Below are 21,485 nucleotides of genomic sequence, written 5' to 3'. Positions count from 1 at the left end.
AAGCACACAACTTCTCCCCAAACGCCCTGCCCTGGACAGAAGCCACCTTGAGTTGTGAGCAGCTGGTTCACTCACTACAATACTCTGCACATGAACAAGGCACTTCTATCCTAGTAGCACTGGCGTCTATTAACTTTCAAAGTGTCTCTGCCAGGATAGTATTTCTAGTCTGTGTACCATCAGGGAATAATCCCTCTAGTCAACACCCAATTCATCCTGAAACTTTAATTCCTCAAAGAAGATCTCAAAGAACAAAGCTAGCCACTGTTTGAAGCCAAAGAAAGCAAGGGAATTAAAAAAAGTAATAATAATGAAAACAACTGCCTAAAAGCCATTCGAATGGTTAAAACCAATGTCATTTTTAACTCATTAATAACTTGGCTGAATCTTAGAATAGACATGTTCCTGCACCACATCCTCAGAGTACAGACACAGCTAAAAGACCATTTTCTCAAATCTGTTCCTCCTTCTAAGTCATCTTAAATGCTACCTACACTTTAATGGCACACACATGTAAATCCACTGTGACACTCCCCACCCCACCCTCCATCCCCCCATCCTCCCCACCACCACCAACCAACAACCCCAGCCACCCCACCCCACCCCACCCCCACCAGCTCTGAACATCCTCCATACACTCAGGTGCATGTGAGAGAAGTGACTTCAATCCTCAGTCTCTCCTTCATAAATTGTCTCTATCTTAGAAAGATCATTAGCATTCACACAGCTGCTAAAAGTAGGTCAACAATCCTAAAAAGAAACTAAATTCAACATAAATGACATTGAAACCATTCTGCTCGTGAAATAACCCAGACACAAAAGGCCAAATGTTCTATGATTCCATTTGTGTGAGGTATACAGAGAGATCAAATTCACAGAGAAAGAAAGCAGATGGGCCAATACCAGGAGCCAGGAGGGTTACTGCTAAAGCATACTGGGCTTCAGTTGGGGATTATGGTAAAGACTGGGCTAAAGAAGGAGGCGATGGTTACATAGCCATATAACGTAGCTGGTGCCAGTGAACTATACGTGGAAAGGGGTAAATATATGTTATCTGTATGTTACTATGTTAAAGAAAAGAGATGTTATCAGATAGCCCCCCCCCTTTACCTCTGCCTTCGAATTCTCGGCCTACTAGCAGCAAGCCCTACCTTCAAGGTATTTGTGGAGCCTATCAGCTTACCATGTCTTTATCATCACATTCCAAGCCACTAGCTTCAGCCTGGACTCCTGCCTTAACCACTGGCTAGTCTTCCTGTTTTCCCTAAGTCTATTCTATGCATCATGGTTGAATCCTTTAAAGAAAGGCAATAAATCATGTCAAAAACCCTGGTTAAAAGACATACTTGAGAGGAAACAAAATTAAAATCCCCACTATTGATTACATTGCTTTTTAGACATGCACCCACTGGCCTTTCCTCCAGTTCATTCTACTCGCATGACATTCCTCCTGCTCCTCAAATATTCCAAGATAAGGGAAGTTTGCTCTTCTTGTATCTCAGAATCTCCATTCATTTCTCTGTTCAAAATTTGTCTTTAGAGATCTAGCCTCAGACACCCCACAGAAAGGAGTATCTCCGAGCACCACACTGCGTTCCTTCCCCTCATAACTCTCATAACCACTAAACAGTCATTCATTGCGCCTCTCCCACTAGACTGTAAGATCCTTAAGACAGAGGACCACTGTGTACATGCAGATTCCAGAAACTGCCTAGAACATGCTAAGTACCTATAATTCCTGGAATGACCAGATGAACACAATTGGCTTCATCTGTAGATGCGCTACATTCTATTGCTTTGATTTTCCATTTCAAGACATGGACTTTTTTGAACATGAAGGAAAGCATGTTATTTGAAAAAGCAAGCTGAAACCTCAGTCATCCAAGCTTTGATCAGTAAGCAAACCAAGACATCTCTGCTTTCATGACAGCAGTGTCAATGTTTAAAATTACCTAAGTGAAACACTTCCTCCTGCCGGCACCAGGTCTGCTCAGAAAGAATCCCTGTTCACCAGTTCCTCACAGGAAATGAGAGGGATGGTCAGAGTTCACTCCCAAAGATAATCACCATAGACCCTTTCATCGTTTAGCTACAGACAGGTCTTTTTAAAGATGTCTTACTGAATGTCTATAAGATCTGAATATCTAGCCAGGCATGGTGGCATTCACCTTTAATCCCAGCACTCAGAGAGGCAGAGGCAGGTGGATCGCTGTGAGTTCAACGCCAGCCTGGTCTACAAAGTGAGTCCAGGGCAGCCAAGGCCACACAGAGAAACCTCGTCTCGAAAAACCCAAAAGACAGAGAGAGAGAGAGAGAGAGAGAGAGAGAGAGAGAGAGAGAGATGAATATTTAATTGCTTAGATGCTTTTTGCTTTAATGTCTCTATCATTGTTTAAACTACCTTCTTTGGCAGTGATGTAACAAAACAGGAGCTATGCCATAATTTCTAGGGCAAATCCTCTATCTTTTGCAGATGGAAGCACAGAGCTCAACAGATAAAAATCACAAGTCAAAGGAATTATGCTCATATACAACAAAAATTTCCACTCACATTTCTTCACCCAGAGACTCCTCAGCTGCATAGAACGTTGGAAGCAGCCTATTAGAAACATGGTACAGATAGTTACTCTTGGTTAAGGGTCCTGCCTTTTAATCATTCCTAAAGAAAATGCAAATCTGAAGAACAGGATCAGTTTTCTTCTTCTTTTTTTTTTTTTTTTTTTTTTTAATTTAAGCCACCCCAAGGAATCCACAGGACAAGACTAGCACCTCCATCAGTTTCCATGGTGACTAGCAAAGAGCCCCATCACACTGCAGATAATATTCCAGTACAGATGTAAGGCCAGAGTTGTTCCAAGGCTTGAAGAAGTCTTATGGTTTCTGTTTTGTTGACAGAGAGCAGCCTATCCCCCTGTAAGGGATCAGAGCAGCCCTCTGAGACCACCTGAGGACTTTCCTCCCTTACTTCAACAATGTTCCTTTGTTTAGGAGCCACAGGCAATAATCCAACTTGTCATTATTGCTCTTAGCAACACCTAGTGTTATGTCCCCAGGTAACAGAGTCTCCTTTTCCAGCAGCAGTGGAACGGGGCTCCCCGCTCTGCTGGAAAGGGGCTGCACTTTATGGCTCTTTGGCGCAGACCATGCCTCCTCCTCTCTAACTGGCAAGTGAAGAGAACAGCTTTCTCAAGACGCTTCTTAAGAATCTAAAAGAACTATTTAAAACAACAATCCTATTTTTTTTGTAAAACTGGTTGATGTGGTTAATTTGGCAAAGCCTATGAGAGATGGAAAAGGATGCAAGACATGGGCCAGAGGTTCATGTGCATAATTATTTTTGTCTGATCGTGCCAACGATAAATAAAGGCTCTTTAAGACTGCTTCCCCTTCATCTAAGAGCTCTAGCCCACTTCTGCATGGCAGTGCTGACCCCAGCCCTTTCACACAGTGCATCTGCCAAAAGTGAAGGAGTACATGTCCTGAGCAAAAAGAAACAGGCTGAAACAAAATCCATCATGTGAAATAGTCCATGGCCAAAATTAAAGCTTTATAATGCCACTGCCTAACACAATACCATTCAGAATTCAGATATATTTTCCTAGCCTTTAATCTTATCAAAGCATATACCATCATACATAATTTTTGAGAGTTTGCTGTGTATGTTTTAACTGACAATTAAAGGTGCTAAAACACATGAGCTTCTCTCCTAAGGCAAAAATGATCATCAACAATTTATGGGCTTTGAGAAAGCCTTGGAACTCATTGAAAGCTTTGGAAATGTCCAGCAAATGTAATCTATTTTTAATCAGTCAGCAAGAGTTTACCGGGTATGTAGCAATGGGCCAGGCAGTAGTGGCAGTTCATTGAGATGCAGCCCTGACACCAGGGTCCTCTAATGACAGGTGAACGTATGAAGAGACAAAGAGGAAGTGATGTGATCTGAAACCTCCAACAAGGGCAATGAGCAACAGCAGGACCTGGCAAAGAAGGCAAGAAAGATCCAGTCAGTGCAGAGAGGGAGGACAAGCCACGTTCAGAGTGGAAACTGAGTCTAACCAAGCTAGGAACCGAGCTGCACAACTTGGGCAGAGACCAGGATGCAACAAGAACACTTCTACAAGCAATGTGAGAAGTCATCATTTAATTCAAGGTGAGGGAGATGAAAGAGACCAAAGTAAAAGAGAGGGGCTGTTTTGTTTTGTTTTGGTTGAGACATGGCCTCATGTGACCGAAGCTGGACTCAAACCTGATATGTAGATGAGAATGACCTTCAACCCCTGAGACCCCTGCCTCTACCTCCCAAAGTGTAGAGTTGTAGGTGTATGCCTCTGCACATGGAAAAAATTTTAAAGTTTTACCCAGATTCATAACAGCAGAGAAATGAGGTCTTTTTCCAGTTAAAAAGGCCAACAGTTAGTGACAGGCAGGTGAGAATGGAGTGAGAATGGCTGGGCGAGATGAGGACAATGTGAACGTTGGGAGGGTTTGATGCTCCTTCTGTTAGATGTGAATTCTATGTTCCCTCTCCTTCGACCTGAGAAAGCACTTGTCAGTTTCAACTGGGCTGACTAACCCGGCTAGGACACAAAAGGCCATAGAGCTTCCTTTTTAATGACCAGGACGCCAACTTGACGAGCACTTATTCACCAGCCAAAGGTTCGACTACACTGAAGTTGCCAAGCTCTGCGAAAGACGAGGTAATAGGTAGGAAGTATGTGAACGTAACTCCCAACAACAGCCCTGGAGCACTCAGCCTTCAGGCTACCGCAGACAGTACCTAGCTCGAGGATGAAGAAGTAAGCATTCGGGTCTTCCCCGCTGAAGCTACAGCATGGTAGAATGACCAACCATTCCTGCTGCTCTGTCCAAATCCCCAGGCCATAGGAACTGTAAGAGCGCTAAAGCGGCTGTAGCTTTACTGAGTAAGGCTAGATACACACCATTAACTCAAACAGGCCGTGGCAAGATGTAAGCTAATTACTATAGAATACATGGACAGAAGATTCTAGAAACGATCATGATTTGGGCTCCATTTACATTATTGAAATATGATCTCTCTATTGGAAATCAGATGATGATGAATAAACCACATAAAGAATTTGTTTTCTTTTGTTTTTAAATGGATGTTGACTGAAGAAACGGTATTTCTAAAACAAGGGAACATGTGTGGGAAACAAAAAAAAAATTTAATGTATATTTTTTTAATGAAGTAGTATGAAGGAGGAGAAACTAAAAGGGTCAGAGAAAGAAAAACCAAGAAAAGCATAATGCTGGGAAGGCCAGGAAATAAAGATCCTTCTCAAGTGTTGGCCCCTGTGGTGGACATTACCAAATGCAGCAGGAGTCCAAGAATCAAGAGAGAAAGAGAACAGATATAGTTGACAGATTGCTGGTGGGTACGGAACAGAAACCTAATAGTATAAAATGACCCAATCCAAACAAACTGAAAAGCAAATGAAAATGAAATAGGCTGTGCAACTGGTGGCCCAAGGGCCAAATACAGCTGAGAACTATGAGTGGTCCACCCGAAACTGTAAGTTTACTTGAAATTTGATGGTGTGTCTGTGTGTGTGTGTCTATGTGTGTCTGTGTGTGTGTCTGTGGGTGTCTGTGTGTCTGTGTGTGTGTCTGTATATGTCTGTGTGTCTGTGTGTGTGTGTCTATGTGTGTCTGTGTGTCTGTGTTGTGTGTCTATGTGTGCCTGGTGTGTGTGTGTCTGTGTATGTCTGTGTGTCTGTGTGTGTGTGTCTGTGTGTGTGTGTGTGTATGTGTGTCTGTGTGTGTCTGTGTGTGTGTCTGTGTGTGTGTCTGTGTGTGTGTGTCTATGTGTGTTTGTGTGTGTCTGTGTGTGTGTCTGTGTGTGTGTGTCTATGTGTGTTTGTGTGTGTATGTCTGTGTATGTCTGTGTGTCTGTGTGTGTGTCTATGTGTGTCTGTGTGTGTGTGTCTGTGTGTGTCTGTGTGTGTGTCTGTGTATGTCTGTGTGTCTGTGTGTGTGTGCAAGCATTCACTTACCTGCACATACATTCTGTGTGTATGAGTAGTCCTAAGGGAAAGAATTAGTAACGACAGGGTGAGGATGACCAGCAGACAGTCCCAAGTCCAAACCCCTAAAAGAGGAATCAAATGAAGCATCAAGAACAAAAGTAGAGGGCTGGAGAGATGGCTCGGCGGTTAAGAGCACTGACTGCTCTTCCAGAGGTCATGAGTTCAATTCCCAGCAACCACATGGTGGCTCACAACCATCCACAATGAGAAGTAGTGCCCTCTTCTGGCATGCAGTACATGCAGGCATAATACTGTATACATAATAAATAAATATTTAAAAAAAAAAAAGAACAAAAGTAGAAAGATCAGGACTGACATCTCTCTCTGAGGCAGAAAGGAGAGGATGTAATGATGATTGAAGAAAGAGAGATTTAATGGTAAGAACATGAGAGAGGCTATGATAAAAGGCCTCTTTTCAGTGAAGCAGGAAGCAGGGGCATGTGCTGGAAAAGAAGCAACTAGAATGGGACAGAAGATCTGTGAGCAGGAAAGACGGGAAGAACATCAGTGGCACCAAGAGAAGCAAGGGCCCAGGCGAGGCGGCCTAAGTGTGGCCACACATACAGTTCTAGCACTTGGAGGCCAAGAAAGGAGAATCACAAAGCCAGCCTGGGCGACAAAGAGAAACTCAGTATAAAGAAAGAAAAAGGCATTGGAGGTGGGGGTGGACAGGGTAACTTGAGACAAGTCAAAATCAAGGAGAAAGCCAATGTAAACTGCGAACGAGAATCTACTAAATAGTCCCGCAGGCTATAAACTGACTAAAGTGATGAAGAGCAAGATTTTTTTCAGTTGTGTAAGCACCATGCTGAGCCAAACCTAGGAGACTTTAGGCCCTAAAGACATGAAAAAGCTGACTTACTAAAGAATAAGAGAAAGTTACTCATCAGAAATGCACTATGTATGAATGCATGCATAGCTATGACAAATATCAAATATTTGCAGGAAATAAAGTTATGATTAATGTCTATTTTTATCCTAAAAGTATGTCAGTTTTTGTAAAGACTCTTCTAATTATAAAAATATTTTCTGAATCTCTCAGTAAATGTAGATAATTGTGAATTTCACTGAATTTATAAGTATAAATCACTTCTTATCAAGAATTACCTTTGAATTTAAGAAGCAAAAGTAGTGTTTTTGCAATTGCTCCTCCAGGATTGGGTCTCTTGACACAGCTTCCCCTCTACTTTTGAAATAACTACAGATTAAACATAAACAGTGTTATCCTTCCTCTACAATAGCTTACTGAATACATGATGCCGAAACAAAATGTTTTCATTCAGAAATCCTTGCTATAATGGAAACATGAAATATAAGTTAACAAACCAGAATGTAGTCCTCTTACAGTACTGACGCTAAAGAAAAGACGAAACAAACTTCCTGAACTTCAACTAAGTGGTCGCATCAGGATTTCCCACGTGAACTTGTGAGAAGCACCCTTCCAGTCCACATCCACACCATCTGTGGTACAAATGATGGGGTGTCCGGCTAGCACCTGCAGCCCTAAACAGCAAGGACAAGGAGCTCATCTTAGCGTTGTGAGCACGGACCGTGTACTACACAGCATGTGAGCATTCTGCATGCGCTGTCTTACTACACAACTCTGTGAGGAAGGGAGAGGCAAAAGCCACTCAGTGTACGAGAGTCAGAGCCAGGAACCAGCCCAGCACTGCCTGAGAGCAAAAAGCCAGACTGTGAACTAGTTAATACAGAACCTACTGCTGTGAGTGGAGTGACATTAAATATGGTCAACTCTCCCAACCCCCAAAACTAAGGGATTTGTTTATTTGAAAAAGGGTCTCATGTTAATCCAGGCAGGCCTTGGAGTGGAACCTGCTAGGTGGTGAGGGTGACCTTAAATTCCTAATCCTCCTGCCTCTACTTCCTAGGATTATAAGCATGTGCCACCATACCCAGCCAAAACCTGACTCCTGAGCTAAAATTTCCAAGTCCATCCTAATAGAATCACAGAACTTCAAAGGCTTAGGATAATATTAGTCACAATGAAAGGACATTTGTGAAAAAGGCAGTACATCTGGAGAGAATGCGTGTAAAGCATTATGTGATCACAGGAAAAGACAAATATTTTGAGATAAACATCAATGGAAAAAATAACCAAAAAACACAAACTCTTTGAAGATAATATTGCTTCCTTTTTCATTTTGAAATCCAATTTAAAATTGGATTTAATGAGTCATTCTAAAAATAGAATGTAAGAACTTAAAATTAAGAGTTTTGCTAAAATAGTCAAGTAAAATATACACTTTTACTTTAAAATATTGTTTACAGAGAGTGTCAATCTGTTAATACTAAAAATCTGTTTGCAACTTACTATACAATAGACATTGTGCTAAGTATTTTATATGTATTACCTCATTTTGGTTTTAATTATTTGTTTTTTGCAGTAAATAAAAGTACAATTTATAGGCCCTGCCATGATGACACTGGAGCAGGAGAGCTGGCCCTGCCTTGATGGCACGGGAGCAAGAGAGCAGGCCCTGCCCTGAGGACAAGGGAGCTGGCCCTGATCCAGGGCTCTGGGTGAACCTCACCCCAGCATCTACCCCAAATGTGACCTGCTGGAACACATGAAGGGGCCGGACCTGCAGATTCAAAGATGAAGAATCTCCTCGACACACAGCAACAACGGGATATCCGACAGCAGTCCCAGTGAGGGCGCAGTAACGATGGTGTAGGCCTCCAGCCAGACCCAGGACTCTAGCAACGAACATTTGAAAGTGAACATATGTGGACAAAAGGCTATACTGCGTGATACACTACCGCTTCTGTGACAAGATTTTTTTGTCTGTTTGTTTTATTTTACTGGAGGGAGTAGAGGGATTTTGGTGCATGACATGTAAATCATAGACATTCAATAAAAGTAAAAAGAAAAAAAACACACACAATTTATAGTGACCATACTATAGGGAGCTTCCTCAGCACTTGCCTCCGTGGACATTTTGTGCTGGAGCAGCACACTCTTTACTGAACTCTTGCCAAGGCCATTATTCACCAATCAAGAGTCAGCACTTGGGAGGTAGACGCAGCCAAAACAGAAGTTCATGGTCATCCTTGGCTAGACAGCAAGTTCAAACCCAGCCTGGCATGTCCAGAGGCTAAACAACCCCTCCTGGTTGTGCCCAGAGCCTTGTCTGTTGAGTCCAGATCCTGCCAACGTGAAAATTAACACTAACCATCACAGCCATTAAGTTATCACCGATGTTCTCATCCCACATCACTTCTGAAAAAAGCTGTGTATGTACACACTACAAAATCTAACTACACACTCAATTCAAGCACACAATGATGATGTACTTTGTGTCACCTAAGCCAGGAGCATGATACTAGCTGTGACTGGAGGTAGCCAAGACTAGAGACAACCAAGTTGGGATAGGGGAGAGTGGATGTTCATTTGGTTGGCTGGCTGGCTGGCTGCCTGCCTAGTTGGCTAGCTGGCTAGTTGGTTGGCTGGTTGGTTGGTTGGCTGGTTGGTTGGTTGGTTGGTTGGTTGATTCGCTAGCTGTTTGGCTGGCTGGCGGGCTGGCTTGCTGGCTAGTTGGTTGGCTGACTGGCTGGCTGGCTGGCTAGTTGGTTGGCTAGCTGGCTGGCTGGCTGGTTGGCTGGTTGATTGGTTGGTTAAAATAGCATCTCAGTATGTTGCCCAGGCTGGCCTCAAATGCATGGCTACAATAAACAGCTTGCCTCAGCACTTCTAATGGCTGACACTACAGGCACAGGCCACATGAGTTTCACTGTTGTTACATTGGCTATAACAGGTGTTCTTTTTCAAGATTTATGTTTAATTATGTATATGATGTGTACATGTGAGTACAGGTGCCATTAGAGGCCAGAGGCTTCAGAGTCCTCTGAGGTTAGAATTACAAATGATTGTGAGCCACACAAATTCAAGTCCTCTGCAAGAGCAGTACTCCCTCTTAACCACCAGGCCATCTCTTCAATCCAGTTCTTAGTGCTAAGAATCAAAGCATAATAGAAGCACTAGGATAAAAGTGATCGATCTAGGTGTCATCCAATTATAGTTCTGTTCTTTTCTTCCTTGGTGACTCTGAACAGGTCACTTAATTTCTATGCACTTTTACTTCCTGTCTACAATGGAGATTGTAATAGTAGCTGTTAAAAATAACAATGAAGAGACTAAAGCACCAGCAGCCAGCCCAAGAAAGGAGCTGGCACATAATTCACTTTAGAAAATGTGGTTTATTAAGAGACTTAGGGCCTAGAGACCATGACTGGACACCAATGTGGGAAGGAGAGCCTTAGACCAAGAATGGTACAAGTAAGTGTTCAGTAAGTGTTAGTTATTATAAAAAAAAAAAATAGAATGACCACATGAATACAATAATAATAATAATAATAATAATAATAATAATAAGTATCATTGAATTTCATAACACATTGAATTTCCCTCCCTTACTTGGAGGGGATTCATAGAAAGCTTTACAGAGCTTCCCTCAGAGAAAGGCTAACTGATAAATTATCTGTGTGTACACTAAAAGCCGCCCACAGATGCACATTAAGACAGTAACTGAACTTTTATAAGCACTTGATTCCCCATCTACCCACACCCTTGTACAGAATATAACCAGTATAGGAATATAGGTAGAAAATTGCATAGACCATTCTGTGGAAATGTAGAAGGTTACAAAAGGATAGAATGCTTGAACAGCAGCAAAGGGTTTGAGGGATAAAATCTGAGCATACCAGCTATGATGATCTGGCAGGGTATACTGGAGGAATTGGAACACAGGTAGGAAGTGGGTCACACCATGGTGTGCTAGTCTATGACTCCCCAAAGGCAAAGGCTGCGTCTTGTCCATATCTACAGCATCCAAACACAGTATCTGAGATGGAGTAGGCACTCAGGAATTGAAGGATGAATTAACGGGCCAAAAGCAGCTGTCATTACAATGGGAACAGTAGAAACAGATACCTACTAGACAAAACTGAGACAAGGATATGAGCTGGCTGAGAAAATGCAGCCAGGACAAAGTACAGTCAATAAAGACTGTAAAACTGATCAGCATAGCATAGTCTTCAGGACCTCTTTCCATGAGAAGCAAACACAGCTCCACTCATGAGAACACTCTGCAAGGGGAAACTGCTTCTGTCTGAAATAAAAGCTGCTCCCTGGTATTCACTGCCATGTTTGCCCTTGGATCTAGTTCATCATTTTAAGGCATTTGTCTCCCTTTTATCCTGCTGTTTTTTTTTTTAATAAAGCTTTAAGATTACACAATGTTTCTACTATTACAAAACAAAAAATAGAGTATTTTTCATAAAATAAAATCTTACTAATAGTTTTGATTAACACTTTCTCATTCACAAAAGAAACTGTTATAAAAATAATTTCAACTGTACACCATCAAAAAATATAGCTAGAGCTGAAAACATAGCTCAGTGGTAGAGCACTGGCTGCACACAATAGACCCTGGGTTCAATTCCTACCCACAAAGACAAATAAATAGATAGAGCTAAGGTGGCTACATAGATACAGATACAGATAGATAGATAGATAGATAGATAGATCTGTGTGTGTACATATATAAATATATTTATAGTGTATTGATATAGTATTACAATATACTTTTATAAATGTAATCTTGGCAGGCTACAGTGCATTTATTCTTTTATGTTCCCAGGGAGTCTGGCAGTAACTGTTACAGGTACTCCATACATTTGCTGAAATCAAATGAATTGTCTCAGGAAACTCACAGAGCGTGGCAGCAGCTTCTGATAGCTCTTGTGTTTCCTTCTCTCAGACCAGTGCTCTTTCCCAGTGTGCATTGAGACTATAAGGTAGGGCTGGGAAGATAGCTCAGCAGGTAAGAGCATCTAGCTGCTGTTGCAGAGGATCCAGGATCGATTCTAAGCATTCACATGGCAGTTCACAACTGTCTGTGTCTCTAGTGCCAGGGGATCTAACACCCTCTATGGTATCCCTGGATATTAACTATATCCATGTGATACAAAGATATAAAGGTGGACAAAACACCCATATACATAAAAATAATAAATAAACAGTGCTTTAAAGACTTTTTAAAAATCATATTTTAAAAGAATAAAACCCATAATAAAAATAATTTAAAACAATAGAAGAAAAATCAAGAAATGATCTTCAATATTCATGGTCAGTAATATATAAGGTAAAGTTAGAGAGGAAGGGCCAGAGCTTGATTTCCACTGTTTGACATATGAACACATTTGAGCACCACACACACACACACACACACACACACACACAATTGTTTAAACATATCACTAGTGTAACATGTAGTACACACCTGTAATATAGCACTTGGAAAGCTGAGGCAGAAGGATTGTGAGTTCAAAGGCCAGCCTGGGCTACAAAACAAGTTCCAGGTCAGCCTGTGCTACATAGCAAGATCCTCTTAAATAAATAAATAAATAAATAAATTAGCTAGCTACCTCACTGGCTATTACCTCAATACATCTACCTAAACATACTGATGATTTTCCTTTTCTTCCAAACTCCACTGAAATGACAAGGGGAAAAGTCATTTAAAACTAAGCTATCCCTCTGTGAGTTCAACACCAGCCTGGTTTACAAAGCAAGACCAGGCATAGAGAGATCTTACCTCAAAAAACTAAAAAATAAACAAACCAAGAAAACTAAACTAAACTGTCCTTTCTTTAAAATTAAAACAGAAATGGGGCTATTAGCAGATTAGATGTCTTTAAGAAAACTGCACATCTCTAGATCCATGATTTCAGACTTCAGCCCTGAAGCAAGCAGGTGGTTAAAACAGATGGGACGGTGCTCTCCTGCAGCCAGGATTCCTGATTTTGTAAGGTCTGAGGTAGGGCTGAACTGTGTATGTGCTGATTCTGCTGGTCAGAGGGCATTACGAAAGCAACTATCCTACTATCCTAAATAAACGGAGACCAAAAAGAGAAGAAAAAGAAACTAGCCATATTTGTCTTAATTAACTCTAATTATCACACTCAGAGTCAAGAAAATGCTATGGCCACCACCACCCCTTAAAAGAAACATTAAATTAAAAGGCAGAAACAGTCTAGAAAAATTGGAAAAAGTGATCTCCAAACTTAAAAAATCCAGAAGGGCTAAATCACTGTAACCGAATAGAGAAGTATGCAAAGAAGCCTAAGGACTCTCAGGAAACACAGAGGAAACACAGCCACCGAGCAGGAGGCGAGGAACTGCGTGGGGGTCAGAACCTCCCTGCCGGGTTTCCACAGTCAGAGCAAGCACATCACTCAAGAGAAGCTCCCACTAAACTGAAAACACTCAAGGCCAATTTCCAAGCATGCAACAGCTTTTAAGGCCAACAACCTGACACATATTTGTGACAATTCTAAACTTTAAAAGCCATAAAGAACACCTTAAAAGCTTTGAGGGGAAAACAAGACGCTATTACAGAGTAATCTGGATCAGAAAAGCAGCTGGCATTTTCATTAGCATTTCAGAAGAAAATGGAATATTGTTTTCAGAGTTCAAAAAGTGACTTTGAGCCTTGACAACTACATCTTCATTTAAATTATCAAATATAGAAATATATTCAGAATTTGATGTACTAGGAGAGCTAACTTCCTATACAAACTCTTCTGCTACTGCTTTCCTGAGAAAGTATCACAGGAGTCCAATGGGCATCACCGGGTGACAGCTGTGGTGCAGGCAGAACAGCGTCCTCCTCACACGGGTGTCTGCCTCTTGGCCCGCCTTCTCTGTGATTAAGCTGAAAATCTAAAGTATCCCTCCTACCTCAGGACCGTTGCCTTAATTATGCCACCAACTCTCTTTTGCCATTAGAGGCGGGGGTTCATAAAGTAAGATGGAGATGCTTTTAGCTATTAATCTGCCCACCAAACAACAGAAGAATTCAAGGATGGAGCCAGAAAAACAAAAAAGGAATTCAAGAAAAAAGACGAGACTGATGGGCTGCAAGAGAGCATGGCCCTCACAAGGAAAAGAACGGTAAGGAAATGGATTTTTGGGTTTTGTTTTTGTTTTTGTTTTTTGACTTGATGGTAGAATTTCCTCTTTACAGGAGCGCAACTTTAAAAAAAACTGACAACAGGGCGTGGTGGTCCACGCCTTTAATCCCAGCACTCGGGAGGCAGAGGCAGGCAGATCACTGTGAGTTCGAGGCCAACCTGGTCTACAAAGTGAGTCCAGGACAGCCAAGGCTACACAGGGAAACGCTGTCTCGAAAAACCAAAACAATAAAAAATAAAATTAAAAAAAAAAACACTATTTGTTCTCTGCACACCCAGTTCCAGATACTTGGTCCTATAGTGAATGAAATTTAGACAGAGGCCCTGAATGTGAAGCATCCTCACATTTTCAGAAACAAGAGCCAAAATCTTAAGACATGAACATGCTTAGCTCTGCATTCTAGATAATTCTGGATCCCTATCTCAGCAATACACTTACATAACACATCATTTTTTCTATATATGCTGTCCACAGGGAACTAAAACTGCATGACAGAAAATAAGTGAAAAGTACAGCCACAACTAAACACATTAATCATTCTTACCAGTATTTCATATATAAATGTATACCTTATATATTCACACATTTATTTATATATGTATTTCATATGTAAATATGAAATATGTTAGAACATTTTTAAACTAGTAAATTGAAAATAAGAAACCATATGAAAATATATTTTATACATATATATGTATCAAAGAGAAATTAAATTATGAAATACATATGTGTTATTAACTAATAACTCACAGGGTTACATAATATATTCAATGTTCATTTTCATTTTTATTTTTAATATGTAAGACACAAATAACACCTATCATAAATAAGAATATATTTATTCCTATAAATATAGCTAAAATAAAAGACAAAGCATATTTCTGGAGAACAGATAGATAGATAGGTAGATAGATAGAAGCTTACTTACTATGTAAGAACACTATGGACAACTGTATTGTAGGGCCAGCAAATTGACGCAGCCAGTAAAAGCACTTGTCACATGAGCCTCACAGCCTGAATGATGCCAGAATCCTCATGAAACACCAAAATGGTGGGTCTATCTGTAACCCCAGGACTCCCACTGTAAGGTGGGAGGCAAACAAGAAAATGCCCCAGGGATGCAAACCACCTAGCCTGAAGCATGTAGCAGCACAGCACAAAGGAGGAGTGGGGAGGGAGGGAGGGAGGGAGAGAGAGAGAGAGAGAAAGAAAGAGAGAGAGAGAGACAGAGACCCTGTCTCAAAAACGAGGAAGGAATCCAACTCCCAAAAGTCCTTTGACCTCCACACCCATGGTATGCATGGTGTTCGCACACACATGCACATACACACACGCACAATAATAGTAAATACAACTTAAAGGAATAAATGGATGTCGCTGTGGTGGGCTGAGGAGGTGGCTCAGTGGTAGAGCATGAGGCCTAGAGAGCATGAGGCCCTAGGTTCAATCTCCCAGTCCCAGAAAGAAATTCAATGTACTTTGATTGAAAAAAGTGGAAAAGGAGTAGCTAACCTAAATATTTGAAAAATCATATGGAAACCTACTACTCCAGAAGCTTCCTAGAACAGATACGTACACATGTATGTATGTATCTGTGTATATATATACATATATATGAATATATGTGGAATTTAAATGAGTTACCATATAATGTGGGAGGCAATATCCAAACTAAACATTTTACGCCACCTACAGATCCAGGAACAGGTAACATCTTGCTGAGTAGTTGGCCAAAGATGTCCCACAGACACACAGACACGCAGACACACACCTTCAAACACCACAGGCTATTGCCAAGGCTACTAGTTACTCTCCATTGCTTGAAGCTAAGGCCAAAGACAACACTTACTTATGCCACTCAACATGAAAGAAAGAGAACTGGTGCCAAACAGAAACGTCACTCCTCCTGACTGGAGTTCATGGTACTGGGAAATACTTTGCACACTACCAGAGAAGAAAAGCAATCATCAATTTCACTGAGTTATGAATCCTGAGACCTACTCCTGCCTGAAGATATACTGGTGCATTAGAGGCATAAATGTTACAACAGTTACCAAGCACTTTTTGATTGGATTAGGACTACTCCATGAAATGGAACCCATCCGTGATCCTGCTGAAGTGGCCAACAACCTAAGACTATACAGATCATAGACCTAGGAGAAACCTAATACTATTCTTCTGCTAAAGGAACACAGCAATGAAAGAACTCCTAATGGTGTACTGCTACACCCACAAGTCAATGCATCACTCAGCCCTCATCAGACAAGCTTCTTCCTGCAATTGATGGGAAGCAGCACAGAGACCCACATTGGCTAATGTGCAGAGTGGGAGACTTTGAAGTATTCAGCCATAAATGAGATGTCTTCATCAATCCCCTCCCCTTAAGAGTCAGGGATCTACACAGAAGAGGAGGCAGAAAGACTCTAAGAGCCAGATCCATTCCATGAATAACTCCAAAAACATAGCATTCCAGACACAACAGGGCTAATACTCAAAAAGATCCTGCACAAGTTAAAAACAGGCACAGTACCAGCACTGAGTAAGGGAAGAGGACACAAAGTCCCACCCCTAACCAGGAAGCTACCTGCCACTGTAAACAAAAACATCAGTTTTCCTCAGTAGAGTGTCATTGTTTCTTTGGTTTTGTTTTGTTTTGTTTTTTTCTTCCTGTTTTTGTTTTTTCAGAGAGAACATGAAGTTGAGTAGTTAGGGAGATGGAGAGAATCTGAGAGGAGTTGGTGGAGGGAAAAAATATGATGAAAATTGCTATTTGAACATTTTTAATAAAGAACAATGCCAATGTAGTAGGCTAGGGAGAGCAGTGGTAGAGCACCAGCCTAGAATGAATGAAATCCTAGACTCCACCTCACATGAAAAAGTAAATCCTGCCAGGTGGTAGTGGCACACGCCTTTAATCCCAGCACTTGGGAGGCAGAGGCATGTGGATTTCTGTGAGTTCGAGGCCAGCCTGCTCTACAAAGCCAGTCCAGGACAGCCAAAGCTACACAGAGAAACCCTGTCTTTAAAAAAAAAAAAAAAGTAAATCCTATTGTCCTTTAATTGGAATAAGTATGAAAGGGGGGAAACAATCTAAAGATTCACTCAAAAGAAAAGTAATCAATCAGGAAAGCAGCAGCCAAAACATGAGGCACAGGGCTGGAGAGACGACTCAGCAGTCAAGAGAGCTGCTGCTTTTGCAGAGGACCCAAATTATGTTCCCAGAGCCAACATGGCAGCTCACAACTGCATGCAACTCCAATTCTAGAGATCTGGCCTCCTCAGGCTTCTGCACACACAAACTCACACATGACATAAACTCATGTAAATAAACATAGAAATAAACTACAAACCTTAAAAAAAAAAAAAAAGATGAAGGCTGTCACTTAATATGCATGCGTGTGTGAGTCTGCATTTATCTGAAGAGATGAAAAGCTGAATATATACATACAAAACCATCCTACAGTTAACCGTTTGGGATGAAAGAGCATGAACAGTCCTTCAGTCTTACATTATACACGTATCCATTCAAGTTCCGCTCCAAATGACTAACACTACTTTTAGAATATCTTTTAACCTTTCTTATCGAGTTAAATAAGTTAAAACGTATTCCTGCTGAACTAAGCAGGCATAGGAGCACATGTCTGTGATCTTAGGGCCTTTGGAGATGAAGCAGAAGGGTTCTGAGCTGGCTTGGGCTGCAAAGTTAAGTTCCAGGCAAGCCTGGGATTCATACTATGGCCCTAGCCTCAAAAAACAGAGCTGGATCCAGAACACTACTACCACAGATCCAGACTGCAGCAATGAATTGTTATTTTAAAAAGATGGCCTCTGTGCAAGGACATGAGAGCCCACCGTGCGCTACACGGTCGACATTTAATTGCAACACCACTGCTACTAAGTGGAGCAGTACTAATGGCAGACTTTTTAGTCCCTTAAAAATGTGCAACTGACTGAAACTAGACTATACAGCTTCAGGCAACAACACTTCATCACTGCCTTAAAGACGTTCCAGAGATGAATACCTACCGAATCGTTCGCTGCCAGTGCAAGAGCAAGGTTCACTGAAAGAAACAGAAAGAATTCAGTTTAGTAGCTTTCCTTCTGTGAAAACTGCCTTACCTTTCAGCATCTCCCTCACTTGTAAAGAATAAGGATGAGGAGAGAACGCCAAAGGCAAAGGAACAAAAAAAGAATTTTGCATCTACCAACAGATGCCTTCACCACACTGAACATTTTAAATAGAACATTTATTGTTATTGTCTGTTACAGTTTTGTTCAAATATGTCTTTTCTTGTTTCGTTTTGTTTTGTTTTGTTTTCGAGACAGGGTTTCTCTGTGTAGCCTTGGCTGTCCTGGACTCACTTTGTAGACCAGGCTGGCCTTGAACTCACAGCAATCCGCCTGCCTCTGTCTCCTGAGTGCTGGGATTAAAGGTGTGCGCCACCACACCTGACCAAATATTTGTTTTCTTAAAGTAATGCTAATGAAATATATAGTTTACTTTCAACTTTCATTTTTTCAAAACTTAACTATTTGATAACTAATAGATATAACCCATTTTCTTTTGAAGGTAAACACTGTTACAGCTATCTGGGTACCTAACTCACACATACGCAAGTATACACAAGCTGGGACAATGCACAGAAGGAGGTGAAGAAGATGAACACTGAGGGGTAAGCTACGTTAGCCACACTGCCTATGTCAGTGATTCTAGACACAAAGAGAAGAAAGTACTATCCCAAAAACGTAAGTAGCCAGCTCTGCAGCCACGCTACAGCTGAGAACAGAAAGAAAGTACTGTTCGCAAGACCAATAAATAAGAAGGCTCTCATACTGCCCGTTTTCCGTAATGTGAGTCCCATTTCCTTGCAGAAGTAGTTGCAAGCATGAACTGCAAAGCAGATCTGGCGAACCCAGCTCTGCCACCTTCTATCACTGTTTAATCCTGACTCCTCCTCTATAATATAACAGTATCTCCTACTTTTATAGCTGCTGTCAGAATTAAAAGAATACTGTATATAAAGTATTTAATCTAGGGCATGGTACTTATAAATCCACTTATATATTACAAGATAATTTTGAATTCCAGGTACATAATAGGTTAATCATCTGACTTATTTCTTTCTTTTTTTTTTTTTTTTTTTAAGGGGACTCCTCAGGCTGCTGAGGTTGACAGTACAGAGCTGTGTGTCGCTGGGACCTTCCAATAAATAATATTTACTTGCCAACATAGCTCAATAAGACTGAAGAAGTCAATAAAGGGCTTTTATTGGGTAGGGCTGCAAGAAGTTCCTCATGTTATTATTCCTTATAAGCTCTTTAGAAATAAAAGATTTCCTTTGGAAATAACTGTTAGTCTTGAGTGTTAATTCTATTTTAGAACCCATAATATTTGGTACTAAAATACCATCTTAGTGACAAATTACAATCACCAAAAAAGGTTCTCCATCACTAGTATACTGATACAGAGGAAATGAAGATTGGATGACTCGGTGGGGAGACGGCTCCAAACAGGTAAAATACTTGTCACACAAGCATAAGGAGCTGAGTGTGACCACAGCACTGGGAAGGGCCAGGAAAGGGACAGGCAGATCCTAACACTTTGATGGCTGGTCAGCTACTCAGAAAAGACGGAAAACACTAAGGACACCCAATGTTACCCTCTGCCTGCCATACACATGCACCTGAACATAGGAACATGCACACATATAAACACCCACACACCAAAATACTAGATAACATTTTTAGATACTAGATAACAGATTTCCATCATAGACACACACACTAAAACAATGTTAAACTTTCTCAAGCATTTTTAAAAGATTATTAACTTTTGGTGAGTTTATAAATGGTACAAACGATGTGAATAAATAGAAAATAAACACAATAACACATATTCTCATCGCAAATATACATCCATGTGTACACTGATAGACTGGGAAAGAACAGAAACAATTTAGTGTACAATTACTAGGTGTTCTAAAAGTAGCCGAGCCTGTCTATGGAAAAGATACCGGGCTAAGTGGTTAGTGTCGTTTGTATATCGTACTCTGAAAAGGCTTATCTCCGAATCCCAATTTAAGTGAAGAGAATATCGTAGACAAGCTAACTATTTTTTGCTCTATTGAGTAGACAATCTGGTAAGGAGTTTAGTTCGGCTCCCACCCGTTATCAAATCCTAACACTAAGGAACCGCATGTCAGAAGCATCACAAATACTAAGCCTGAAAAATGATCACTGTGCAGTTGACAGCTAGCACAAGTTCTTCCTCAGGAGGGGAACAAGGCCTTACGATACCTGCCGTGGTAGACTTTCCAACTCCACCCTTTCCGGAGGCCACAACAATCACTTCTCTAACACCTTTTATGGGCTTCTGCTTAGGGAGTCCTCGGGACATGATCTGTGTTCTTCTTTGTTTCAAGGCCTCACTCTCTGCGCCTAATAACTTTTAAAAAAAAAAAAAGTGATTTAAATCAATCATCCTCATTACTGGATTACTATGCTGTACAGGTGAAAACAATCCAGAGTCTGGGTTTAACAGGGCTTTCTTTTGTTATTCTGTTCGTCGACACTAATTTAGCCTTTAAGTGCTACTTATCGACTGCAAATCTCAACTGAAAAGATAAATTGTTTAAGCTGAAATTTGTCTTCTAGGACAAGTGAGGATGTTTTTACCGAGTTAAGCCCTGCGCATATTTTCCTTCTCTTTAACTTTTCCTTCACTAACTAACCCCAAGCCAAGAGAGAAGTGTGCACGCCATACTTGGATACTCAAGACAGTCTGGGGACCACCAGCCCCAGCCACCTCCTAGGGGACCCGCTGGCGGGAGCGCGCAGGCGCCTGCGGTCCGGCCGCACCATCCCCGCCCGCGCTCGGCACACACCTGGCGCCCACAGCCCAAAGCTCGGCACCCCAGGAGAGGGACAGCGGCTCCGCTACCACCCCAGAGTGTCGCCCCGCCAAGGAGCTGCAAACGCCGCCAGGTCCCCATGGCGTGCAGCTCTTCCCCGGGCCGGGGTCAAAGCACTTCCCGCCAGGCGCGGAGTAATGACGTCACGTGGCAACCCAAGACTTTCCCCGCCTAGAGATGAGGCTGATTGGTGTTTCTTCAGCTTAGGCACTCCTATTTGTTTTAATTCTGATTATCACCAACTACAAACATTTTTGCAGCATTTGACCAGATAGTCTCAAAGCCTTTTCATATATAACATTTCATTTTATTCTTCTAGAGTAGGCAAGGAGAATTATTAGGGTTTTTGTTTTTGTTTTTTTGTTTTTTTGTTTTTTTTTTTTTTTTTTTTTTTTTTTTTTTTTTTTTGGTTTGGTTTGGTTTGATTGGTTGTTTTGTTTTTTTTTAATGTTTGGAGGGTGGCTTTATGCTGGGGATGGACCCATTCACACTAGGCAAGCACACTACCAAACAGCTACAAAGCCAATCCTC

The 21,485-nt window shown here is 41.3% G+C and overlaps 1 protein-coding gene across 1 annotated transcript in view; it reads right to left on the bottom strand.

Annotated features, from left to right (window-relative positions):
- Positions 1–21,058, bottom strand: part of Nubpl (NUBP iron-sulfur cluster assembly factor, mitochondrial) — a 162,626-nt gene extending 141,568 nt beyond the window's left edge. The window contains exons 1-3 of the mRNA XM_051145960.1: positions 20,928–21,058; positions 20,341–20,488; positions 18,070–18,104 (exon numbers count right to left, since the gene is read on the bottom strand). Coding sequence (XP_051001917.1) covers positions 18,070–18,104; positions 20,341–20,488; positions 20,928–21,035 — 291 coding nt within the window. The 5' untranslated portion in view covers positions 21,036–21,058. The remainder of the gene's footprint in view (positions 1–18,069; positions 18,105–20,340; positions 20,489–20,927) is intronic.
- Between the last annotated feature and the right edge of the window lie 427 nt (positions 21,059–21,485).

The sequence above is a fragment of the Acomys russatus genome, chromosome 1 (assembly GCF_903995435.1).
Source record: "Acomys russatus chromosome 1, mAcoRus1.1, whole genome shotgun sequence".
Lineage (NCBI taxonomy): Eukaryota > Metazoa > Chordata > Mammalia > Rodentia > Muridae > Acomys > Acomys russatus.
This window is presented reverse-complemented; position numbering and strand designations above follow the sequence as displayed.